Source organism: Bos javanicus, chromosome 21 (assembly GCF_032452875.1).
Source record: "Bos javanicus breed banteng chromosome 21, ARS-OSU_banteng_1.0, whole genome shotgun sequence".
NCBI classification, from domain to species: Eukaryota; Metazoa; Chordata; class Mammalia; order Artiodactyla; family Bovidae; genus Bos; species Bos javanicus.
The window spans coordinates 31,216,437-31,244,274 of NC_083888.1; the positions used below are offsets into that span (position 1 = coordinate 31,216,437).

Consider the following 27,838-nt stretch of genomic DNA (forward strand, 5'->3'; position numbering starts at 1 on the left):
GCAAGCAGTTGTTGAAAAACAACTTAAATTTATTCTCTTAAAATTCTGGGAATCAAAAATCCAAAACAAGCCTCACTAGGCTAAAATCAAGGTGTTACCAGAGCTTTGTTCCTTTTGGAGGCTGTAGGAGAGAATGTTTTTCCTTGGCTTTTACAACTTCTATAGTACAGTGCATTTCTTGGTTCCTGGCCCTTTCTTCCATTTTCAAAGTTAGCAGCACAGCATCTTCAAATCCCTCTCTTAACACTGACTTTCCTGCTCCCTTCTCACTTACAAGGACTGGTGCACTAAGCACGGCGGCGGCTGCGACCAGCGCACTAAGCGGGGCCGAGAGGAGCTACCCCACGTCCAAGGTCAGGGGCAGAAGCCGGGAGGACCCCATGACCGAAGGGCAGCGGCCAAGAGGAGTTACCCCATGTCCGAGATCTGGGGCGGCGGCCGAGAGTGCCAGGCTGCGAGGGCACAGGAACGGCCGAGAAGAGCTACCCAAGTCTGAGGTCAGGGGCGGCGGCCGGGAGGACCTACCCCACGTCCAACGAGCAGTGGCTGCACAGGCGCACGAGGGCCTAGAGGAGCTATCCCACGTTGAAGGTCAGAAAGGGCGGCGGTGAGGAGATACCCTTCATCCAAGGTAAGGAGCAGCAGCTGCGCTTTGCTGGAGCAGGTGTGAAGAGATACCCCACGTCCAAGGTAAGAGAAACCCAAGTAAGACGGAAGGTGTTGCAAGAGGGCATCAGGGCAGACACACTGAAACCATACTCACAGAAAACTAGTCAATCTAATCACACTAGGACCACAGCCTTGTCTAACTCAGTGAAACTAAGCCATGCCCATGGAGCCACCCAAGACGGGCGGGTCATGGTGGAGAGGTCTGACAGAATGTGGTCCACTGGAGACGGGAATGGCAAACCACTTCAGTATTCTTGCCTTGAGAACCCCATGAACAATATGGAAAGGCAAAATGATAGGATACTGAAAGAGGAACTCCCCAGGTCAGTAGGGGCCCAATATGCTACTGGAGATCAGTGGAGAAATAACTCCAGAAAGAATGAAGGGATGGAGCCAAAGCAAAAACAATACCCAGTTGTAGAAGTGACTGGTGATAGAAGCAAGGTCCAATGCTGTAAAGAGCAATATTGCATAGGAACCTGGAATGTCAGGTCCATGAATCAAGGCAAATTGGAAGTGGTCAAACAAGAGATGGCAAGAGTGAATGTAGCAGCGAACTGAAATGGACTGGAATGGGTAAATTTAACTCAGATGACCATTATATCTACTACTGTGGGCAGGAATCCCTCAGAAGAAATGGAGTAGCCATCATGGTCAACAAAAGAGTCCGAAATGCAGTACTTGGATGCAATCTCAAAAATGACAGAATGATCTCTGTTTGTTTCCAAGGCAAACCATTCAATATCACAGTAATCCAAGTCTATGGCCCAACCAGTAACGCTGAAGAAGCTGAAGTTGAACAGTTCTATGAAGACCTACAAGACCTTTTAGAACTAACACCCAAAAAAGATGTCCTTTTCATTATAGGGGACTGGAATGCAAAAGTAGGAAGTCAAGAAACACCTGGAGTAACAGGCAAATTTGGCTTTGGAATACAGAATGAAGCAGGGCAAAGGCTAATAGAGTTTTGCCAAGAAAATGCACTGGTCATAGCAACACCCTCTTCCAACAACACAAGAGAAGACTCTACACATGGACATCACCAGATAGTCAACACTGAAACCAGATTAATTATATTCTTTGCAGCCAAAGATGGAGAAGCTCTATACAGTCAACAAAAATAAGACTGGTAGCTGACTGTGGCTCAGATCATGAACTCCTTATTACCAAATTCAGATTTAAATTGAAGAAAGTAGGGAAAATCACTACACCATTCAGGTATGACCTAAATCAAATCCCTTATGATTATACAGTAGAAGTGAGAAATAGATTTAAGGGCCTAGATCTGATAGATAAGAGTGCCTAATGAACTATGGAATGAGGTTTGTGACATTGTACAGGAGACAGGGATCAAGACCATCCCCATGGAAAACAAATGCAAAAAAGCAAAATGGCTGTCTGGGGAGGCCTTACAAATAGCTGTGAAAAGAAGAGAAGTGAAAAGCAAAGGAGAAAAGGAAAGATATAAGCATCTGAATGCAGAGTTCCAAAGAATAGCAAGAAGAGATAAGAAAGCCTTCCTCAGTGATCAATGCAAAGAACTAGAGGAATGGGAAAGACTAGAGATCTCTTCAAGAAAATCAGAGATACTAAGGGAACGTTTCATGCAAAGATGGGCTCGATAAAGGACAGAAATGGTATGGACCTAACAGAAGCAGAGGATATTAAGAAGAGGTGGCAAGAGTACACAGAACTGTACAAAAAGATCTTCACGACCCAGATAATCACGATGGTGTGATCACTGACCTAGAGCCAGACATCCTGGAATGTGAAGTCAAGTCGGCCTTAGAAAGCATCACTACGAACAAAGCTAGTGGAGATGATAGAATTCCAGTTGAGCTATTTCAAATCCTGAAAGATGATGCCGTGAAAGTGCTGCACTCAATATGCCAGCAAATTTGGAAAACTCAGCAGTGGCCACAGGACTGGAAAAGGTCAGTTTTCATTCCAATCCCAAAGAAAGGCAATGCCAAAGAATGCTCAAACTACCGCTCAATTGCACTCATCTCACATGCTAGTAAAGTAATGTTCAAAATTCTCCAAGCCAGGCTTCAGCAATATGTGAACTGTGAACTTCCTGATGTTCAAGCTGGTTTTAGAAAAGGCAGAGGAACCAGAGATCAAATTGTCAACATCCACTGGATCATGGAAAAAGCAAGAGAGTTCCAGAAAAATATCTATTTCTGCTTTGTTGACTATGCCAAAGCCTTTGACTGTGTGGATCACAATAAACTGTGGAAAATTCTTCAAGAGATGGGAATACCAGACCACCTGACCTGCTCTTTGAGAAACCTGTATGCAGGTCAGGAAGCAACAGTTAGAACTGGACATGGAACAACAGACTGGTTCCAAATAGGAAAAGGAGTACGTCAAGGCTGTATATTATCACCCTGTTTATTTAACGTATATGCAGAGTACATCATGAGAAACGCTGGGCTAGAAGAAGCACAAGCTGGAATCAAGATTGCCGGGAGAAATATCAATACCCTCAGATATGCAGATGACACCACCCTTATGGCAGAAAGTGAAGAGGAATTACAAAGCCTCTTGATGAAAGTTAAAGTGGAGAGTGAAAAAGTTGGCTTAAAGCTCAACATTCAGAAAACAAAGATCATGGCATCCAGTCCCATCACTTCACGGGAAATAGATGGGGAAACAGTGGAAACAGTGGCTGTCTTTATTTTTCTGGGCTCCAAAATCACTGCAGATGGTGACTGCAGCCATGAAATTAAAAGACGCTTACTCCTTGGAAGGAAAGTTATGACCAACCTAGATAGCATATTCAAAAGCAGAGACATTATTTTGCCAACAAAGTTTCGTCTAGTCAAGGCTATGGTTTTTCCTGTGGTCATGTATGGATGTGAGAGTTGGACTGTGAAGAAGGCTGAGCACTGAAGAATTGATGCTTTTGAACTGTGGTGTTGGAGAAGACTCTTGAGAGTCCCTTGGACTGCAAGGAGATCCAACCAGTCCATTCTGAAGGAGATCAGCCCTGGGATTTCTTTGGAAGGAATGATGCTAAAGCTGAAACTCCAGTACTTTGGCCACCTCATGCGAAGAGTTGACTCATTGGAAAAGACTCTGATGCTGGGAGGGATTGGGGGCAAGAGGAGAAGGGGACGACAGAGGATGAGATGGCTGGATGGCATCACTGATTCGATGGACGTGAGTCTGAGTGAACTCCGGGAGTTGGTGATGGACAGGGAGGCGTGGCATGCTGCGATTCATGGGGTCGCAAAGAGCCGGACAGGACTGAGTGAGTGAACTGAACTGACTGAACTGATGATTACACTGGGCTCACCTGGGTAATCAAGACAATACTCTCTATCTCAAAATATTTAACTTAATCATTTTTGCAAAATTCTTTCTGCCATGTGAGATAACACATTTATAGGTTCTGAGATTAGGATACAGATACCTTTGGCTGAACTATTATCTACCCCCATCCCCAGTTTTTTTCCATTGTGGCAAAATACACATAAAGTCTACCATCTTAACTGTTTTTAAGTGTACAATTTAATGGTATTACATACATTCATGTTATACAACCATCACTACCAACCATCTCCATGACTCATTCATTATGTAAAACTGAGACTCTAGACTCATTAAATAATAATTCTCCATTCCTTCTCCCCCTGGCAACCACCATTCTAGTTTGTGTCCATAATTCTGATCTCTATGTATGTAAGATAAGTGGAATCATTGTATACTATTTGTCTTTTTGTGACTGGCTTACTTTACTTAGCATAATGTCCTCAAGGTTCACCCACACTGTGTATATGGTAGAATTTCCTTCTTTTTAAGGCTGTGCATTATTCCATTATATGTATACATCATATTTTGTTTATCAATCATGCACTGATGGACACTGAGTTACTTCCATTTTAGCTATCGTGAATAATGCTGCTATAAACCTGGGTGTATAAACATATCTTCAAAACTCTGTTTTCAATTCTTTTGGATATATAAACAGAAATGGAATTCTTTAATCATATGGTAATTTTATTTTTAATTTTTAAGGAACTGTCACAATATCTTCTACAGCAGATATACCATTTTACATTACCACCAATGATGTCCAAGGGTTTCAGTTTCTCCACATCCTCACCAAAACTTGGTACTTTTTTTATAGTAGCCATTTCAATGGGTGTGAAGGGATACCTAATTGTAGTTTTGATATGCATTTCCCTATACAGATGTTGAGCATCTTTTCACATGTTTATTAACCAATTTGTACTACTTCTTTGGAGAAATCTCTATTCAAGTTCTTTGCCCATTTTAAAAATGTGGTTATTTTGCTGTTGTTGAGTTTTAGTTTTCCATAGGTCCTGGATATCAGATATCATATAACTGATATATGACTTGCAAGTATTTCCTTCCATTCTCTGGGTTGCTTCCTTACTCTATTGATATTCTTTAGATGCACAAATCAAAAAATTTTCATATAATCCAATTTGTCTACTTTTTCTTTTATTGCCTGTGCATCTGGTGTCATATCCAAAGAAATCCTTGCTAAACCCAATGTCAGGAAGTTTTTGCCCTGTCTTTTCTTCAAGGTGTTTATCATTCCATGTCTTACATTTAGGTCTCTGATCTATCTTAAATTAAGGTGTTAGGTAAGTGCCCAGCTTCGTTGTTTCATTTATGGATATCCAGTTAAAAGATTGTGCTTTTCTATTCAATGGTCTTGGAACCTTTGTCAAAAATCATTTGACTGTACGTGCAAGGGTTTAAGTTTGGGCTCTGTGTCCTATTCCACTGTTACATATGTCTGCATTCATGCCATTACCGCACCATTTTGTTACTGCAGCACTGTAGTAAATTTTGAAATCAGGAAGTGTGAGTCCTCCCACTTTGTTCTTCTTTTTCAAAACTGTTTTGGTTCTGTGAGATTCCATATGAGGTTCCTTAAGATTCCATGTGAATTTAAGGATGGGCTTTTCTACTTCTGCAAAAGAGAGTCTTTGGGATTTTGATAGAAACTGCAAGTAATCTAGAGACTGCTTTGTGTAGTAACGACATCTTCACAATATTAAGTTTTGTAATCCATGAACATGGGATGTGTTTCCAATTTATGCCTTCTTTAATTTCTTTTGGTAATGTTTTGTAACTTTTCATTGCACAAATCTTTCATCTTCTCGGTTAATTCCTATTTTATTATTTTTGATGACATTATAAATGGAATTTTCATACTTTCCTTTTCAGATTATTCACTGTTATAGAAATGCAACTAATTCTTGTGAGCTTTGTATTGTTGTTTATTGAATTCAAGTTGTCTTAACAGGTTTTTTCGTGTGTTCAATCTTTAGGGTTTTCTACATATAAGATCGTATCATCTGCAAACAGAAAATTTGTACTCCTTCCCTTCCAATTTCCATGCCTTTTATTTCTTTTTCTCACCTAATTGCTTTGGCTCAAACTTCCAGTACTATGTTGAATAGAAGTGGCAGAAGTGGGCATGCTTGCCTTATCCTGATGTTAGAGGAAAAGCTTGTATTATGTGGAGATAGTTTCTTTCTATTCCTAGTTTGTCAAGTATTATTTTCTTTTCATGAAAGAGTGTTGAAATTTATCAACTGTTTTTCTGTATAGATTGAGATGACCATGTTTCGCCCACCTGCATTCTGTTAATGTGATTTATTAAACTGATTGATGTACATATGTGGAACCATTACTGCACTCTAGAAACAAATCCCACTTGGTCATGGCGTATAATCCTTTAAACATGCTGCTGAATTTGGTGTGGTAGCATTCTGTTGAGGATTTTTACATCAATGTTCAAAAGGAATATCAATCTGGAATTTTCTTTCTTGTGTCTTTGTCTGGTTTTGGAATCAGGGTAATGCTTGCTTCACAGAGTAAGTTACAAAGATCTCTACTCTTCAATTTTTTGGAAAATTTTGAGGAGGACTGGTGCTAGTTCTTTACATGTTTGGTAAAATTCATCACTGAAGCCATCAGGTCCAGGATTTTCCTTTGGAGACTTTTGATTACTGATTCAATCTCCTTACTAGTTACACGTCTATTCAGATTTTCTATTTCTTTGTGATTTCATCTTGGTAGGTATCGTGCTTCTAGGCGCGTGTGTATACACCACATCGTCTTTATCCATTCATCTGTTGATGGACATTTAGGATGTTTCCATGTCTTGTCTATTGTAAATAGTGCTGCTATGAATATAGGGGTGTATGTATCTTTTCAAATGAAAGTTTTGTCTGGGTACTGTATATGCCCAGGAATGCGACTGCTAGATCATATGGCAACTCTATTTTTAGTTTTTTGAGGAACCTTCATACTGTTTTTGTAGTGGCTGTACCAATTTACATTCCCACCAACAGTGTAAGGGGATTCCCATTTCTCCATATCTTCTCCAGCACTTATTATTTAGAACTGTAAACAATGGCCATTCTGACTGGTGTGAGGTGGTACCTCATTGCAGTTTTGATTTGCATTTCTCTAATAATTAGTGATGATGAGCATCTTTTATGTGCCTATTGACCATCTGTATGTCTTTAGAGAAATGTCTATTTAGTTCTTCTGCCCATTTTTTGATTGGGTTGGGTTGTCTGTCTTTCTGTTATTGAACTGCAGGAGCTGTTTGCATATTTTGGAAATTGAGCCCTTGTTGGTTGCATCATTTGCAAATATTTTCTGCCAGTCTGCAGGATGTCTTTCTGTTTTTATTGTTTGCTGTGCAAAAGCTTATAAGTTTGATTAGGTCCCACCTGTCTATTTTTGCTTTTATTTCTAATGCTTTGGGAGACTGACCTAAGAAAACACTAGTTAAGATTTATGTCAGAGACTGTTTTGCTTATGTTCTCTTCTAAGAGTTTTATGGTCTTTAAGTTCTTATGACATTTTAAGTTTTTGTGTATGCTGTGAAGATGTGCTCTAGCTTCATTTTATTGTGGTTTTGATTTGCATTTCTCTGATGATTAGCAATGCTGACAATCTTTTCATGTGCTTGTTGGCCATCTGTATGTCTTCTTTAAGAAAAATGTCCTTTCACGTCTTCTGTCCATTTTTTATTATGGTTTTTTTTTTTTTTTTTGACATTTAGTTGTATGAGCTAGTTATATATTTTGGATATTAACCCCTTATCAGTCATATGAATTGCAAAACTTTTCTCCCATTCAAAAGGTTGTCTTTTTATTTTGTCAATGGTTTCCATTGCTGTGTAAAAGCTTTTAAGTTTAATTAGATCTTATTTGCTTATTTTTGTTTTTATTCTCTTTGCCTCAGGAGTCAGATCCCCAATATATTAGAATTATGTCAGAGTATTCTGCTTGTTTTCTTCTAGGAGTTTGATGGTTTTGGGTTTCACATTTAGAACAGGTCTTTAATTCATTTTGAGTTTTTTGCATATTATGTGAAAAAATGCTCTAATTTCATTCTTTAACATGCAGCTGTCCAGTTTTCACCACATCATTTATTTAAGAGACTGTTTTTTCACCCTTGAATATTCTTGCTTCTTTTATCGTAGATTAATTGACCAGAAGTGTACGGGCTGATTTTTGTTTCATCGAGCTATGTCTGTTTTCGTAGCAGTGACATAATGTTTTGTTTACTGTAACTGGCAGTTTGGTAGCACACTGTTTGGCCTTACGTGTTTGTAATTTTTACAGTTTTCTTGTAATTGATTTCTAGTTTCATGGAGTTGTGGTTGGAAAAGATGCTTGATATGATTTCAATTTTCTTAAATTTACTGAGACTTTTTTTATGGCCTAGCAGGCAATCTATCCTGGAGAATGTTCCATGTGCACTTTAAAAGAATGTGTACTCTGCTGCTTTTGGATGGACTCTTAAATATATCTGTTAAGTCCATATGGTCTATGTATCATTTAAGGCTAGTGTTTCCTTATTGATTTTTGGTCTGGATGACCTGTCCATCGATGTAAGTGGGATATTAAAGTTTCTGACTATTATTGTGGTATTGTCAATTTCTCCCTATATGTCTTTAATTTTTATTTATTTAAAAATTTTTGGCTGCTCTGGGTCCTAGTTGTAATGAATGGGCTTCTCATTGCAGTGCCTTTTTTTTTTTCCTGTTGTGAAGCATGGGCTCTCGGGTATGTGGGCTTCAGCAGTTGTGGCATACAGGCTCAGTGTTGTGGTCATGGGCTTCGTTGCTCATGGCATGTGGGATCTTCTCAGACCAGAGATCGAACCTATATCCTCTGTCCTGGCAGGCGAATTCTTAATCAATGGACCATCAGGGAAGCCCCCCCACCTTTATGTCTTTTAACATTTGCTTTATGTATTTAGGAGCTACTATGTTTGATGCATATATACTTACAATTGTTATATCTTCTTGGATTGATCCTTGATCAGTGTAATAGTCCTCTGTCTCTTATTACAGTCTGTTTTATTTATTTATTTTTTACAGTCTGTTTTAAAGTCTATTTTGTTTAGTATGAGTATTTCTACCTCATTTATCTTTTGATTTCCATTTGCATGGAAGACCTTTATCCAACTTCTCACTTACACTCTGTGTGTATTTTTAGATCTGAAGTGAGTTTCTTGTAAACAGTATATATGTGGGTTTTATTTCTGTATCCATGCAGACACTCTACTGCCATTTTGTCAGTTGATTTAGGCTTTAAGTTTTGATATGTTATGTTTTTGTTTTCATTCCTCTCTTAAGTATTTTCAAAGCTCCCTTGTGATTTATTCCTTAAACCATTTGTTGTTTATGAGTGTTTTGTTTAATTTCCACAAGTCTGTGAGTCTTCTAGTTTTATTTCTATTATTGATTTCTTACTTCACGCTGTTATGGTCAGAGAAGAGATTTTGTATGATGTCTAGTCTACTGAGACTTAACTAGTGGCCTAACATGTATTCAACCTGGGAAAATGTCACATGTACATTTGAGAAGAATGTGTATTTTGCTTTGGGGTAGAATATTCTGGAGGGGCATTATTCTGCCTACCACAGTGGGCCTATTCATTCATAATTCATTTATTCAACAAATATTTTGAGGACCTATTTTGTGGCAAGCACTTTTATAGGCACTAGGATTCAGTAGTAAAATCTATGTTCTTTTTCTCATAAAGCTTACCTTTTAGTACAGGAGATACAATGAACAAATAAATATAGCATGTCAGGTGTGCTAAGTGCTGTAAAGGAGCAGCAGATATGTAGGGAATGAAGATGTAGGTGACGAATCAAGATGTGTGTGATGCTATTTTATACAGAGTGGTTGGGGAAGTCCTTTCTAAAGTGTTACGTAAACAGAATTCTACAGAAAGTGAGGAAGGAAACCATGTGGATACCTGGAATAAGGGTGTTTTAGGGAGAGGAGGATCAAGTCCCAAGGCCTGGAGCCAGGAGCATGCACGACATATTCAAGAAACAGCAATAAGGCCAGTGTGGCTATACCTGGTTGAGCAAGCAGAAGAACAAGGGTGGAAGAGGTCAGAGAAGAAACAGGAAAAAGATCAGGTAGGGGCTTGCAGACCATTGTAAGGACATTATAAGGGTTTACCTGCATGAGACAGAAAGTCATTGTAAAGTTTTGAGCAGAGGGGTGATGCAGTATGACTTTGGCTTAAAAATAATCACTAGAGATAATTGGTTAAAGTTTTTAGAAGAGCCAAGGCAGAAGCAGAGAGGCCAATTAGGAGACTTTTTCAATCATCTAAGTGAGAAATCATGGTGGATGAACCAGGATGGTAGCCATGGATGTGCTAAGAAGTGAGTAGATTCTGAAAATCTTCAGAAAGGAAAGGCAAAATGATTTCCTGATAGATTGGACATAAATATGAGAAAAAGAGGAGTGCAAAATGGATCAGTGATTTTCAGCGAATGTGGCAGCTATTTACAGAGACAGGGAAGACAGTGGATAGAGAATGTCTGGGAAGGACAATGAGGAGCTTAGCTGTAAACATGTTAAATTCAAGGTGCCTATTAAACATAAGTGAAGATACTGGGTTGGAATAAAATGAGCTTCCCAAGGGTAGGGAATTCTGTATATCTTATCCCTAAGGCTTAGAACAGTATCTGACATAGAGTGGCCACTCAGTAGACATTTGTTGAATAAGTGAATAAATATACAAGTCTGAATTCAGAGGAATGATCTGGGCTTGAGATGTTTGGGAGTCATCAACACACAGATGGCATTTAAAGCCAGTTTATCTGGTGAGTGAACATAAATTAGCCTGAGAATTGAGCTGTAGGGCATTCCAACATGTAGAAGTTGGGAAGATGAGACTAAATCAGCAAAGAAAACTGAAAAACAGACACCAGTCAGGTAGGAGGAAAAGCAAGAAGTGTGATGTTCTAGAAGCAAAGTGAAGATAGTGTCAAGGAGAAGGAAGTAATAAATAAAAAAAAGGTTAATTAAAAATAAGGACTAAGAAAGGTAAAATTTATAGAAATGACTATTAAATACTATTTTTAGATTATAAAAACTAACTGCATATGTTCAGGATGGGAAGAGGGACAGGGGACTGGAATATAGTTTTCAACTATAAATGGGGGAAAAAGACTTAGCATATTAGTTGTATAGAAATGAAGAAACAGTCTTGCCTGATTACCAACGAATATAATTCAGTTTTGACTGAGCTAACAGGAGTACAGCATATGCGACAAGGAAGGTTTAACCAGTTGCGCTGCACTCAACAACCACTCTGGGAGCACTGGTTCTAGCAACTGGTGCAGCACCACGTTCAGGACACTGGTGCATCACCAAGTTCCCAAGAAAAGTGATTTCTGTGGTCAAAGTACATGAAACAATGTCATCTGAGGAAAATCGGAAGGAGTGGGAAATTCATTTCAGAACTGGGGGCTATAAAGGTTATCTTCAAAGTGAAGAGGTATTACACTGTTATTTATGATCCCAGAGGAGAGATGTTACCCAAAAGTAGATATTAAACTTACAGAAAATCTTCTAACAATTAGAACACTCAAGTGTTAAATGGGCTGTTGATGAGGTAGTACTTTCTTAATGATTCTGCAATAAGCAGAGGAACACATTCACTGAAGTGGCAGAGGGCTGTGGCATCAGAACTTGGCTGGGCATTGGACAGGATGATGTCTAAGATTCTGTTCAGTTCTGGGCTGTTATAACAGAGGTGAATCTACTTTGAAAATTATAGTCTCCCCCCTCTCCCACACACTATGTTATGTATACGCTACAGGGAGAAAATAACTTGTTTAATGTACATCTAATTTGGAGCCCTGTAGAAGGGAATGAGGATGACTTAGTGGAGATACGAGAGCAAGAGAAAACTCAAAGTGGAAAAGATACATGTTTAAATGCTGTAAGATGGTCTAGACATTTGGTTAGAGAAGAGGAAAAATATATGAGCAATTAAAGAGTGAGAATATTAGATAGGGGAGACTGGTTTATACTTGGGAAGAGTTTCATCTGGTTATGAATTTCAATTTCATTCAAAGAGGAACTTTTGAGAAGGAAACCCTTTCGGGAAGAGAAGTGCCAGACGATGAAAACAGATAGGTAGCCATTCTTGTGGTTTGCGATCAACAAACTAAAACATGCTGGAGTAAGGGTGAGACCAGGAGGACACCAGCGAGAATGGAAGGTAAAGGGGGAGGCCCATCAGAAGAAACTCTGGCCTCTGGCAGAGGTCTGAATGGAGGCCCGAGAAAGTTCAAAATAAGATGGTGATGAGCTCAGGACAGTCTGGGGACAACCAAAGATAAATGGAGAAAGGGCAGGGAGGAGCCCATGAGGTGAGAAGGTGGTAGGCTCCGGATGACAGACAACAGCATATGGTCCTAGATCTTGGAACTATATGCTAAGGTTGCTGTGCAAGAATGCTTCTCAGATGGGACAGTTCTGACCTCTCTATCCTCAGTTCTCATACTGACTGTAAACACAAAAGGGTCCTGTGCTGATTTTGGCTAGTTTAGTTGGCATTTTGGGCTTCTCTAATCTTTAGTATTTAGCAGTTAGGCTGAAGGAGCTCTGTCAGAGGCTCTGCTGTGTTGCCAAAAGAAAGCAATTATTTCTTCTGGGTGAGTAACTGGGAGGGGACAATGTCATATCTGGGTTGCATGATGTGGTACACTCCTAACCGATCTTTCCTGCTTCCACTCTCTCCCCTATAATTCATTCTACACAGAGTAAAAACTCATTACTTTTAAAACAATCAGATCATGCTGCTCTCTTGCTTAAAATCCTCCAGTGGTTTCCTACCACACTTGGAATAAAAGCCAAATTTTCACTCTCTGTTCTCATCTCTTGGCCCTTACTCTCTGACTTCATCTAGCACATTCTTGCTCATCAAATTCCAGCACACTGCCTTCTCTGCTTCTGGTACACACCCACTTCAGATGCTGGGAGTCATCAACTTCCTGTTCTGCTCAACTGGAATACTCTTCCCTTCAGTCTTTACAGAGTTGGCTCCTTCTTAGCTTCAGTATCACCTTCCCAGAGAAGCCTCCCCTGACCACTCCATCTACACAAGTCACTCTGCTGTGCTACTCTGCTCTATTTTCTCGTATCACTATCACTAGCTGAAATTATCTTACTCATCTACTGGTTTGTCATCTTTTTCTCCTGTTAGACTGCAAGCTCCATAGAGTGAGTATTCTGTTCACCACTGGATCCCTAATACCTTGATAAATGTCTGGCACATAAATGGTCAGTAAATCAGATCAGATCAGTCGCTCAGTCGTGTCCAACTCTTTACGACCCCATGAATCGCAGCACGCCAGGCCTCCCTGTCCATCACCAACTCCCGGAGTTCACCCAGACTCATGTCCATCGAGTCAGTGATGCCATCCAGCCATCTCATCCTCTGTCATCCCCTTCTCCTCTTGCCCCCAACCCCTCCCAGCATCAGACTCTTTTCCAACGAGTCAACTCTTCGCATGAGGTGGCCAAAGGACTGGAGTTTCAGCTTTAGCATCATTCCTTCCAAAGAAATCCCAGGGCTGATCTCCTTCAGAATGGACTGGTTGGATCTCCTTGCAGTCCAAGGGACTCTCAAGAGTCTTCTCCAACACCACAGTTCAAAAGCATCAATTCTTCAGTGCTCAGCCTTCTTCACAGTCCAACTCTCACATCCATACATGACCACAGGAAAAACCATAGCCTTGACTAGACGAACCTTTGTTGGCAAAGTAATGTCTCTGCTTTTGAATATGCTATCTAGGTTGGTCATAACTTTCCTTCCAAGGAGTAAGCGTCTTTTAATTTCATGGCTGCAGTCACCATCTGCAGTGATTTTGGAGCCCCAAAAAATAAAGTCTGACACTGTTTCCACTGTTTCCCCATCTATTTCCCATGAAGTGATGGGACCGGATGCCATGATCTTTGTTTTCTGAATGTTGAGCCTTAAGCCAACTTTTTCACTCTCCACTTTCACTTTCATCAAGAGGCTTTTGAGTTCCTCTTCACTTTCTGCCATAAGTGTGGTGTCATCTGCATATCTGAGGGTATTGATATTTCTCCCGGCAATCTTGATTCCAGCTTGTGTTTCTTCCAGTCCAGCGTTTCTCATGATGTACTCTGCATATATGTTAAATAAACAGGGTGACAATATACAGCCTTGACGTACTCCTTTTCCTATTTGGAACCAGTCTGTTGTTCCATGTCCAGTTCTAACTGTTGCTTCCTGACCTGCATACAAATTTCTCAAGAGGCAGATCAGGTGGTCTGGTATTCCCATCTCTTGAAGAATTTTCCACAGTTTATTGTGATCCACACAGTCAAAGGCTTTGGCATAGTCAACAAAGCAGAAATAGATATTTTTCTGGAACTCGCTTGCTTTTTCCATGATCCAGCAGATGTTGGCAATTTGATCTCTGGTTCCTCTGCCTTTTCTAAAACCAGCTTGAACATCAGGAAGTTCACGGTTCACATATTGCTGAAGCCTGGCTTGGAGAATTTTGAGCATTACTTTACTCACGTGTGAGTTGAGTGCAATTGTGCAGTAGTTTGAACATTCTTTGGCATTGCCTTTCTTTGGGATTGGAATGAAAACTGACCTTTTCCAGTCCTGTGGCCACTGCTGAGTTTTCCAAATTTGCTGGCATATTGAGTGCAGCACTTTCACAGTATCATCTTTCAGGATTTGGAATAGCTCCCCTGGAATTCCATCACCTCCACTAGCTTTGTTCGTAGTGATGCTTTCTAAGGCCCACTTGACTTCACATTCCAGGATGTCTGGCTCTAGGTCAGTGATCACACCATCGTGATTATCTGGGTCGTGAAGATCCTATTTGTACAGTTCTTCTGTGTATTCTTGCCATCTCTTCTTAATATCTTCTGCTTCTGTTAGGTCCATACCATTTCTGTCCTTTATCGAGCCCATCTTTGCATGAAATGTTCCTTTGGTATCTCTGATTTTCTTGAAGAGATCTCTAGTCTTTCCCATTCTGTTGTTTTCCTCTATTTCTTTGCATTGATCACTGAAGAAGGCTTTCTTATCTCTTCTTGGTCAGTAAATAGCAATTAATAAAGATTTGCTAAAGCAATGGAGGAGAGAGAGACAGAGACAGAGAGAGGGAGAGAACTGGTTTTAGCAAGGTATACCGAAGGCATGAAGGACTTGGATGTCTCCTTCTTACCTTACAGGGAGAAGAACGTGAGACATGGGCAACTCTTCTTTAGATGTTAAGAATGGGTGCAGGAAATGGAGCCCTGGTGTCGGTCCTTAGTACACACTGGTATTTACTAACACTGCCAGTCATGGCTATTTCCCAGCTTCTTATTTTGTTTCTAGCCCAGGTGCTAGGTGCCCAAAGGGGAGCTGCTAGGATATTTAGTCTCTCTCCTTAAGGGAATCTTTACATTTGAAGACATACTCAGGACAAAGATATAGTGAATTAGAAGCAGACAGATATCAAGTCATAGGTATAAATAATAGGGGCCTTCTCACATGTCTGAAGCAAGAATTTTTTAATTTTTATTTTTATTCAATTATATAGGATAGGATTGGATTGCAAAAGACAGAAGTTAAAAATAATAAAGGTTTGGGGTCCTAAAATCTGTTCATATGACTAGAATCATGAGAAGCATAAGGTAATCAGGAGGAAAAAGAGCCAACTTTGGATGAAAGCCAATGAGCTTAGAATCTGACATATTAAATATCAGTTCCTGGAAGAAACTGCAAGTAGGAATTCCAAGAGGAAATGTCTATCAGGGCCTTGTTTATGAATACAGTTTATGCCTTAATTTTACTTGCTCTGGCTTAACTTACTTTTCCCTATTATCTTTTATTATAATTCTTTAATTTTTTAAAATTATTTTTTAAAATTTTAATTGGAGGCTAATTACTTTACAATATTGTGGTGGTTTTTGCCATACATTTACATAAATCAGCCATGGGTGTACATGTGTTCCCCATCCTGACCCTCCCTCCGACCTGCCTCCCCATCCCATCCCTCAGGGTCATCCCAGTGCACCAGCCCTGAGCACCCTGCCTCATGCATCAAACCTGGACTGGAGATCTATTTCACATATGAATAAAAAGACACACATACTCCGTAACCCAACTCAATTCTTTTTGGAACAGGTTGGGGTATAATAAATGCATATATAAAAGCTACCTTGGGCAGGAGGTCAGGCTGACAAACATGTTAGTCCTGTCTGCCCCCTTCCTTGTCCCACTCTTTGAAGAAGAATTAGCAAAATTCATGTTTATAATGTGAGGAAATAGGCATTGAGAAGCTAAAGAATCTGTCACTTGTCACAGAGCTCGGAGAGCAGGACCAGCATTCATATTTCTCTGACTCCCAAACCCATGCTCTTCAACGCAACTCGATAAAAGGATCTTCCTCTTGAGATCCTGCTCCCCAGAGTCCTAGAATCAGTGTGGGTTCAGCTGCAAGTGTATCCCAGACTGATTCTGCTACGCTAAGTCTGGTGAGCCTGCATACATACTGACAGACTTCCTTCATCATATCCTATCCCCTTTGGGAGTTGTGGCCAGTGAAGGCTGCCCCTAAATGCTGGCCCTGTGGGTCAGGCCAAGACAGCCCCCTTTTTCTGGGATAGTGCCTAGCACACAGTAGACACACAGTGTGAATCGTAGCAATGAGGCGATAATCCTTCTGTCCTTACAAGTCAACTACTGCTTTATTACCAGCTGGGATAGATCTCTTAGAAATCTCTCTACTAACATTTGCTTAATTGTGAATATAGAGACAGTCCAGAGATTCCTGTATTCTTCTCACTTTCCAAACCTGAAGGATGGGGATGGTCACTCTTCCTTGGAAGTCTAGAGGCTGTAATGACCCCCTGGACAGCGTGAGGAGTGCTGGGAGATAACTCACGAGGTGCCCTTCACCTGGGGCACGTAAACGGTGTTCAACGAGTGTTATTTCCTTTAGTTCCACTTGCTTAATTCTATTGTATTTACTTCAATTCCCATCTCCCAATACTAGCAAGCCTTTTCTTCTGAGGGCAGTGGCTAAAGATACCAAGAGAAGGGTGATAACCGTGCGCATGAGAGCGCAAAGAGGCAAGAGTACAGATGAGAACAGGACACTGGGAACACTGGTCTCCAGGGCAGGCTGGAATGTGGCCGCCTGTATGTTTCAAACATGGCCACAGCAGTATTTCTGGTATCATATGCTCTTCTAGAACCTTTATATTCCCCACAAACAGATGGAAGTCTATTTCTCTTCCCTTTGAAGCTGGGTGGGACTCTGTCGCCGCTTTGCTAAAGTGAACTCAGCGGTGGGATACTGCATGACCCCTGACCTAGGTCATAAAACATGACATGGTTTCTACTTGGCTCTCTCCTTTGTCAGGATGCTCCTCCTTTGAAGCTGTCACCATGCTGTGAGGAAGCCCAAGTTGGCCTGTGCAGAGAGACCACAAGGAAAGGCCCCTAGCAAACAGTGGGCAGGAGACTGCAGAGAGGAGAGGACACAGGTGAGAGCGGACGTGTGTGAACAGGCACAAAGATGACTCCAGCCTCCCAACTGAGGCCCAGACCCTGTGAAACAAAGAAAGCCATTCTCCCTGCGTCTGATGGAATTCCTGACACACAGAATCTGTGAGATGGATAGACTGTTGTCTCGTGTCAGTAAGTTTTGGGGTAATCTATTACACAGCCACAGTAACTGGAACAAGAAGAAAAACAAAGGAGAGTGTGTGGTAGGGTGAGGCCGGAGAAGAGTGGGGTTAGGACAGTCTGAACGTTGCCAAGTAGTGAGCGAGACTAGTGCTAGAAGGCAGCGTTGGGGACACATCGCAGCTTGGTATAAGGAGAGGCTCTTAAAGCGTTAAAACTGCCCAGTGCCTGCATAGGCTCCCCCAGTCCCCTGTCAATGAAGATACTCGAATACAAACTGAGAAAGGTTATTGAAGAGATTAAAATCTGAACCAAAGACTGGGTTCAGGTGACTGTAAGGTTCCTTCCAGTCGGTGGAACATGACAGCAGGTTAGAGCTGGCTCACAAGGAAGACAGATGAGACAGAGGTGACATCTGGAGTCTGACGCCTGGGACACCGGTGACACCATACATGAGGGACTGAAAAGGACTCTTCTTTTCCATTCCTCTTGTCTCTTGCCCAGACTTTCTGTGACCGCTCCCATACATTTTCACATGATAACTTCCAAACATGGTCCTTAGTAGGTCACTGCCCCAATTAAAGGCTTTTAAAAAAGATTTATTTATTCCCTTGGTGGCATGCGGGATTTTTAGCTGTTAGCACATGAACCCTTGTGTTCTGTTGTGTTAGTCGCTCAGTTGTGTCCGACTCTTTGCGACCCCACGCACTGTAGCCCGCCAGGCTCCTCTATCTGTGGGATTCTCCAAGGCAAGAATACTGGAGTGGGGTTGCCATTCCCTTCTCCACGGGATCTTCCCAACCCAGGGATCGAACCCAGGTCTCCCACATTGTGGGCAGATTCTTTACTGACTGAGCCACCAGGGAAGTCCTAGTTGTGAACTCTTAGTTGTGGCATATGGGATCTATTAATAGCTTCCTGACCAGGGACCAAACTTGGGCCCCCTGCACTGGGAATGTGGAGTCTTAACCACTGGACCACCAGGGAAATCCCCTGATCAAAGGATTTTATTGACACCACTGTCACCACCACAGTCAGCAGGTCATTTTATATATCACACAGTATTTTTATATTTATTATCTCACTTGAACATCATAACAGCTTGGGAGGTACTAAAACCACTACTACATACATCTCAAAAGCCAGCTGAAGCACGTACTTGGTTCATTCTTCATATTTTTTTGCTTTGATGTTTTTGCTTATGCTATTTTCTTTGTCTAGGTTTTTCTCAACTCTAAATGTTCCAAACCTTTTTATCTTTAAAGGCCCAGATTAAAATTTAGCTGCTCTAGAAAACAGCTGATTCCTGCAACTAAGAGTGGTCTCTCCCTTGTCTGAATTCTGTCAATGATGACATGATAATCCAATATGTATTAAGCAATTACTATGTGCCAAGCAGCATGCCGAGTGCTTTCTCTATGTTATCGTCTATCTTCTGTATTGCTCTCTACCTTATACCACAGATATTTGTATACACCTCTTCTTTACTAGCTTACCAGCTCCTTGAGGATATGATCAATGTCTGAGTCATTTTTGTTTTCTCCTAAGTCTAGCACGGGGCCTGGCACAGAGCAAGCACTATATAAATATTTGTCTAATGAATGAATGAATAATTCAGGCAGGCAGAGTTAAAGTTTACCTTTGCTCGAACAAATGGTTTTCAAGCACCCTTAAACACTTGAGAAGCACTCATTTATATCCACATAATTAATGGGCTAAATTACAAATCATTCTTATCTTTTTAAGACCCAGGTTTCTAGGGACCTTGGCTAGAATCTGTTTGTCAGTGTCGTTTACAGATATAAAACTGGAAAACCACAAATACACATATTAACAGACTTCTTTTTGTGCAAAAATATTGTAGAATTCAGAACATTTTTTTTTTCAACCAATCAGAATTAGCTAATTTTTACAAGTTTCTCTCTCTCATCTGTGCGGTCATAAAGACTGTAAACTCTTTCACTTTGAATCCCACTACTTCTTGGCCCACCTGCTATATGACTTTGCCTAGTTATGAATTTAGAAATGATTGCTGACTCATTTAAAAACCTGTGTTGGTTGCAACGTGTAATTACTCATTATGGTTCTGATCCCATCAGTTCAGCTAAGGAGCCAGCACCTTAAGGGCACCGCAGGGAGCCTCAGCCAATTATGGCAGTTGAGTCACTGCCCCAAGATTTGAAAACTATCCTCTTTTCTTTACTTCTTGTAGGCCCAAGAATGGAAAACTGACAACAGTAAAGGCTAAACAGGCATTTCAGAAAGTTGTATTACAGATTGTTGAAGTTTGTTGACGTGATCAAGAAATTATAGCTGGTGAAAAATTCCCATATTAAAATTCTGATGTATTCCTAATATAAAATCAATCCTTTTCACCTGAAGATTGCACTTTCAATTTTTACTAAAGAAATGGAAGTTATTGTCTAAAACCAAGGCCTGGTACAAAAATAATCAGTTAGTACTTCCCCCACCCACACTGAAGCAGAGATTAACAGAGTACATTCTGACACCTAAATTGTCTTCCACAAAACCTAGGAAAAAATTGGAAGATTAAGGGCACAATAGGAGGGAGAGCAAAGGCAGACCTGCTCTAATCACCACCACAAAGGCCGCCACTGGTGACTGCAGAGTGTTTACTCAAAGCCCTGCGCTATCCATCAGTGTCCGGAATTATCTCAGGTCTGCCAGTTCACAAGAGGCAATTTTTGAAGGCTTCTCTGGCTCCCCTTTGTCTCTTATTCCTGTTGGTCACAAAAGGGCTTTAAGGACAAGCCCTGCTCAACACCCTGGCTCTGGCTGGCTTCTCCACACAGCCCAAACAAGAATTATGTGAATTACTCCTGTAGAACAACCACCACGCTACCTTTCTCCCCAGGCACGGCTATGACCGTGTGCCGAAACCCTGTTGAAGTGCTTTCAACAGGCCACTCTAGTTCACAATTTAGAAATACAATTTCTATGACGATATGGAAGTAGTACAAAATGGTCTCTAACTATTAGAGGTAAACAAATCAGAAGAGACAGGAAAACTCCCTGTATTCCTGTAGCTCGGCAGTGCTCAGGAAATGCTGGAAGACGGAAAGACCAGAGGAAGAAAAGCAGTGAGAGATCATTCTTCTCTCTGCCTCAGAAACAGATAATACTGATACTGCTAAGAATTTCTTAGTAGTATAAGAAATAAATTGAGTATAAATTGAGCCAGGGAACTACCTAGACCTGCTTTCGTAAGAAGGCTTACTAATAGAAATCTGCTGAGTAACTTGAGGTTGGGGAAGGAAATTATACTGGGAAAAAAACAGATTAAGAATTCTTAAAAACTACTAGAAACATCACTTTGCTGACAAAGGTCCATATAGTCAAAGCTATGGTTTTTCCAGTAGTTATGTATGGATGTGGGAGTTGGACCCTAAAGAAGGTTGACTGCCAAAGAATTGATGTTTTCAAACTGTGGTGCTGGAGAGGACTCTTGAGAGTCCCCTGGACAGCAAGGAGATCAAACTAGTCAATCCTACAGGAAATAAACCTGGAATTTCAGTGTAAGAACTGGTGCTGAAGCTGAAGCTCCAATACTTTGGCCATCTGATGCGAAGAGCTGATTCATCGGAAAAGTCCCTGATGCCCTGGGAAAGATTTAAGGCAAAAAGAGAAGGGGGTGACAGAGGATGAGATAGTTGGATGGTATCACTGACTCAATGGACATGAGTTTGAGCATGACATGAGAGTGAAGGACAGGGAAGTCTGGTGTGCTGCAGTTCATGGGGTTGCAGAGTCAGACATGACTTAGTGATTGAACAACAAAAAGCTACTAAGGGTTAATCACTGACTTATTTAAAATCCAGTTGTATATGTACATATAAATAATTATACCTCATTTTATGAGCATACATACAACACACGTGTGTGTGTATGCATGCTAAGTTGCTTCAGTTGTGTCGGACACTTTGCGACCCCATGGACTATAGCCTGCCAAGCTCCTCTGTCCGTGGGATTTCCAGGCAAGAATACTGGGATGGGTTGGCATGCCCTGCCCTTCAGGGGATCCTCCTGGCCCAGGGGTCGAACCCTCGTCTCCTGTGTCTCCTGCACTGGCAGGCAGGCTCTCCACCAGCAGTGTCATCTGGGAAGCCCAGACACACAGACACACACATAAGGACTGCTGTTTCACACATAAACTTTACGCACACACCTGCATGCACACACACTCACACTCTGGTCTGCTTGGATAATCTTAGGCGTGTCTAGAATCATGGAAAATGGTGGTGTATATCCTACAATTTGGAGACCATCTCATCTACTGCTCAAAAATTTCATCAGAAACCTGGGAGTCACTCTGGAGTCCTCATTTCCTTTTACACTCCCATGTTATCAAGCTTTATGTCATCTCACTTACATTTATTCTGTGTCCTCACTGTATCTGTTCCTCTCTGTTTTCACTGTCTCCACAGGTCCTCAACATTTAAAAAGCCTACTCCTAAGGCGAGGGTGGGATGATTTGAGAGAATAGCATTGAAACATGTATATTATCATATGTGAAACAGATGGCCAGTCCAGGTTCGATGCATGAGACAGGGTGCTCGGAGCTGGTACACTGCGATGACTCTGAGGGATAGGATGGGGAGGGAAGGGGGAGCGGGCTTCAGGATGGGGAACACATATATACACATGGCTGATTCATGTCAATGTATGGCAAAACCACTACAATATTGTAAAGTAATTAGCATCCAATTGAAATGAATAAATTTTAAAAAATAAAATAAAAAGCCTACTCCTTCTAGTGGGCTCAAGCCTACTAGACTCAAGCCATTTCAGCCATTTCTATACTTTTCAGGAGTGATCATCCTATACTGGAAATGTGAACATTTATGGAGCTCACTGAATATCTAATCTCCTGCCACCCTTCACAGTTACCCTATTATAAACCACATCAAACTGAACATGAGACAATGTCTTCTATATCCATAACTCTTAGTTTGGGTTGTCCCCCAAACAGACCCTGAAACAAAGATATGGTTGTATGATGTTTACCTGTGAGGAAGCAGAGAAGGAAAAGAGGGCAGGGAGAAAAGTCAATCAAGTATGTGTTAATGAACAGGTTACCACTCTCCAAGGGGCCCCTTGGAGAGATTGTAAGGAACACACTTCAGGATTGTCCCATTGAGGGTTGGTGGAGCTGGGATGTTATCCACCAATTTATTGTTGGAGAGTGATTCCTGGGTGTTAATTCTCCTGTACTTCTAGCAAACAGCTACTTGTCCAGAGAATATCCCCAGGTAGTGAAATACAGGAAGTCACTGGCAGGTGACCGCCTAATAGGCCTCAGGTACCAATAACACCTGCTATATCATGCAGTACCCTTATGCCCTTTCTCCCAAATGAATTCTTTCCCCCACTTGTCTTCTGGATCCTTTACGAATTAGTCACTGAAGCCCTTCTTGACCTCCTCTGGAAGGGCTTTATTTCCTTTTCTGTGCACCCTCTCTTCTGCTGCAGCTATTACATTGTAGCTATTAATTCACAAGTCTGACCCTCTGACAGACTCTGGGCTCCCTGAGGAGCTTCAGTACTTAGCTTGGAGTCTTATGCCAGCAAATTTGGAAAACTCAGCAGTGGCCACAGGACTGGAAAAGGTCAGTTTTCATTCCAATCCCAAAGAAAGGCAATGCCAAAGAATGCTCAAACTACCGCACAATTGCACTCATCTCACACGCGAGTAAAGTAATGCTCAAAATTCTCCAAGCCAGGCTTCATCAATATGTGAACCGTGAACTTCCTGATGTTCAAGCTGGTTTTAGAAAAGGCAGAGGAACCAGAGATCAAATTGCCAACATCTGCTGGATCATGGAAAAAGCAAGAGAGTTCCAGAAAAGCATCTATTTCTGCTTTATTGACTATGCCAAAGCCTTTGACTGTGTGGATCACAATAAACTGTGGAAAATTCTGAAAGAGATGGGAACACCAGACCATCTGATCTGCCTCTTGAGAAATTTGTATGCAGGTCAGGAAGCAACAGTTAGAACTGGACATAGAACAACAGACTGGTTCCAAATAGGAAAAGGAGTTCGTCAAGGCTGTATATTGTCACCCTGTTTATTTAACTTATATGCAGAGTACATCATGAGAAACGCTGGGCTAGAAGAAACACAAGCTGGAATCAAGATTGCCGGGAGAAATATCAATCACCTCAGATATGCAGATGACACCACACTTATGGCAGAAAGTGAAGAGGAACTAAAAAGCCTCTTGATGAAAGTGAAAGTGGAGAGTGAAAAAGTTGGCTTAAAGCGCAACATTCAGAAAGCGAAGATCATGGCATCCGGTCCCATCACTTCATGGGAAATAGATGGGGAAACGGTGGCAACAGTGTCAGACTTTATTTTTGGGGGCTCCAAAATCACTGCAGATGGTGACTGCAGCCATGAAATTAAAAGACGCTTACTCCTTGGAAGGAAAGTTATGACCAACCTAGATAGCATATTCAAAAGCAGAGACATTACTTTGCCAACAAAGGTTCGTCTAGCCAAGGCTATGGTTTTTCCTGTGGTCATGTACAGATGTGAGAGTTGGACTGTGAAGAAGGCTGAGCGATGAAGAATTGATGCTTTTGAACTGTGGTGTTGGAGAAGACTCTTGAGAGTCCCTTGGACTGCAAGGAGATCCAACCAGTCCATTCTGAAGGAGATCAGCCCTGGGTGTTCTTTGGAAGGAATGATGCTAAAGCTGAAACTCCAGTACTTTGGCCACTTCATGCTAAGAGTTGACTCATTGGAAAAGACTCTGATGCTGGGAGGGATTGGGGGCAAGAGGAGAAGGGGACGACAGAGGATGAGATGGCTGGATGGCATCACGGACTCTATGGACGTGAGTCTGAGTGAACTCTGGGAGTTGGTGATGGACAGGGAGGCCTGGCGTGCTGCGATTCATGGGGTTGCAAAGAGTCGGACACGACTAAGCGACTGATCTGATCTGATCTGATCTGGCCCAGGCAGATGTTCAGTCACTGTCTACTAGACAAGGACATGTTTGTGTGTGTTAAAGAGAAGAGGACACTGTCCTCCACATATGTAACTGAGAAAGTCTTCAAAGAAACAAAATGTATGTTCCCATATTCTGAATAATATAAAGGCATGTGTGTAAGAGGGAACACCAGCAGAGGAATCTTGGGTCCTAATTCAAATTATTTTGGCTCAGCTGCTTTCCCTATCTATGAGTGGCTATGAATGACCTTTAGGCTTCTTTCAAGTCCCACAGATTTCAAGTGACTGAATCCATGTGTAAGGGAACGCTGATGCCCACAAACTACACAACACCCCATATATGGAAGTGTTTGTGTGTGACATTCATTTGGATTCAAGGGAAGAGTACAGATGACAAAGACTTGAGATGCTGGCAGGTTTATAATGGCGTGTACACAAAAGAGCCAGTGTTGGAAGGGTCTTCTGGGTGAGAGGATCCCTTCCAGGGAGTGGCCAGGCTACTGCACAGAGCGAGTTGGGCAGCATGGCGGCCTCTAAGCTGGCAGGTGCCGATGCCCTGGATGGATCCCTGTTACTGCTGCTACTGGAACTTACCTAGGTCACAGACCTACAAATAGCCCCTTCCTGAGTTCTCATCAAATCCCTGGAAGGTAGGCTCTGGCTACATTTCTAGAGGGAACAGACTAAGTGTAATAGTGACTAAAGGCCATGTTTGACTTCCTTGACACTAAGACAGTCTTAATCTTCCTAGAAATGTGACTGGGGCTGGAGGGACTGGGTAAGAATAAAGAAGAATAGGTGACTATCAAGGTCCTATGTAGAACAGACCAACAAATGTTGAGGAAGTTAATTTCTGAAAACAAATTCTCTTTTAAGAATAGAGACATTAGCACTGTGGTACACTGAACATGGCTGTATAAGATTTGTTTAAGTAATTGGACTTCATTAGCTTCAAATAGTTTCTTTCTTGATATATCCCTACATATACCTATATGTATACACACATATATATACAGATATATATATATCTATGGGGTTCTCTGGTAGCTCAGCTGGAGACCTGGGTTTGATTCCTGGGTAGGGAAGATCCCCTGGAGAAGGGATAGGCTACTCACTCCAGTAGTCTTGGGCTTCCCTGGTGGCTCAGAGGGTGAAGAATCTGCCTGCAATGCGGGAGACCTGGGTTCAATCCCTGGGTTGGGAAGATTCCCCTGGAGGAAGGCATGGCAACCTACTCCAGTATTCTTGCCTGGAGAATCCCTATGGACAAAGAGGAGCATAGCGGGCTACAGTCCATGGCATCGCAAAGAGTCGGACATGACTGAGCAACTAAGCACAGCACAGCATATATATATATATATATGTGTATATATATTATATATTTATAATATAATTATATATATTATATATATATAATTGGTATACAGTGCTATTTAGATTTTAATTGTAAGAAAATTATTTTACTGAATATCCTCAATACGTCTGAGGGATATGTCATATTCCTGTCAGAAACACTCTATTGCAAATGATTCTTAACTTGGTAGGTGGGGAGAGAAAAGAACACGAGGTGGTTACTGTCTCTCTTAGAAAATCACTGCTTTTGAGGACAGTCCACAGGATGGGGTCGGGGTTTTAGAGAGTCAACCAGGCTACTAGTAGTTCCTGATACACTGGCTATAAGCATGCCCACGGGGCATGAGTGACTTCATGGAGTTATTGTCTTTGGATGGCTCCTCTCTTATTCATAGAGATACCTTGGAAGAAGGAACAAAGGGGAAAATAAAGAACCTAGCAGGCTGTAACTGATGGTCAGGGCACTGTGAGGCTGTGCCATGTTATACTGATGATCTGACTTGATTGGCCTAGGCGATGTTACTGACTGCCTGACTCAAGAAAAATCACTCGATTCCTCTGGATCTCAGTGAAAGAAGGCCTGGATGGTCTCTTATAGAAATTTTAGAAAAGTTAATGACACCAACAAGAAAAACAGGCTCCAACAGGAGCTTGTAGCCAGGGAAAATGAGAAACATTAGACAAGTCTCAGTATGGGAAGCCAATAAGGACAGAGGTAGCATAAATATGAAAAGAGGCCAAGATGACCACGTACATCCCTATGAAATGACTCCAGAATGAGCAAAGTCCAAGAGATGTTTCAAAAGTGGAGTCCAGACTGACATCGAGTAGAGGCCTTACCTTCCGGTGACAGCAAAGCAGAGCGTGCACATTCCCTGTAAGAGTCCTGCGGCATGCTGCAGAAAGGCAGCCATCTTGGGATTCTCATCCACTGGGCCTTGCACCGAGAGGAAGCAGCCACAAAGCTTGTCGATCAGACCGATGTTCACCACGTAGCTAGATGTGGGGACAAATATGTGTTACCAATGTGCATAGCCTGGTAACATCTTTCCCTTCAAAAAGTGAAAGTGAAAGTTGCTCAGTCGTGTCCGACTCTGTGACCCCATGGATGTGGCCTCCCAGGCTCCTCTGTCCCTGGAATTCTCTATGCCAGAACACTGGAGTGAGTAGTTGTTCCCCTCTCCAGGCATCTTCCCAACCCAGGGATTGAACCCAGGTCTCTTGCATTGCAGGCAGATTCTTTACTGGCTGAGCCAACAGGGAAGCCCTCACCTTCAAAGAGAAACCTTAATAAACACAGGCTTAGGCCTTTCTAACAAGCAAAGACAACACAGGTTTGAATATAACATCTTATGCAACTATTTCCTTAGATTTATCCCTGAATAATCAGTTATTTCTATGAATGGTTCTGTTTACTTCTGTTGGCTACTCTAATGCTATTTTCTTCAAGAAAGTGATTATCTGATCATTCTCACCAGTCTGCTGCTGCTAAGTTGCTTCAGTCGTGTCCGACTCTGTGCGACCCCATAGACTACAGCCCACCAGGCTCCCCCGTCCCTGGGATTCTCCAGGCAAGAGTATTGGAGCGGGCTGCCATTTCCTTCTCCAGTGCATGAAAGTGAAAAGTGAGAGTGAAGTCGCACCAGTCTAGAGTCTGACAATAACTGAAATGATTTTTAAGGATCTCTATACTCTTGAAAAGGAATACTTCATAAAGTACTAGGAGCTAAATTCACTAGAATGCAAGGATACAGGATGATTCTACTTAGGCACTCTTGTTATAACCTAAACTTCCAATGCCACTGTAGATTCTCTACTTTTTAAAAATCTTATCACCATTAAGAGTAT

The 27,838-nt window shown here is 41.6% G+C and overlaps 1 protein-coding gene across 5 annotated transcripts in view; it reads right to left on the bottom strand.

Annotated features, from left to right (window-relative positions):
- The window catches only part of SCAPER (S-phase cyclin A associated protein in the ER), a 423,555-nt gene that overhangs the window by 42,494 nt on the left and 353,223 nt on the right, over positions 1-27,838 (bottom strand). For all 5 annotated transcript variants that reach the window (XM_061394725.1, XM_061394723.1, XM_061394726.1 and 2 more), the window contains exon 27: positions 26,831-26,986. In XM_061394725.1, coding sequence (XP_061250709.1) covers positions 26,831-26,986 — 156 coding nt within the window. The remainder of the gene's footprint in view (positions 1-26,830; positions 26,987-27,838) is intronic.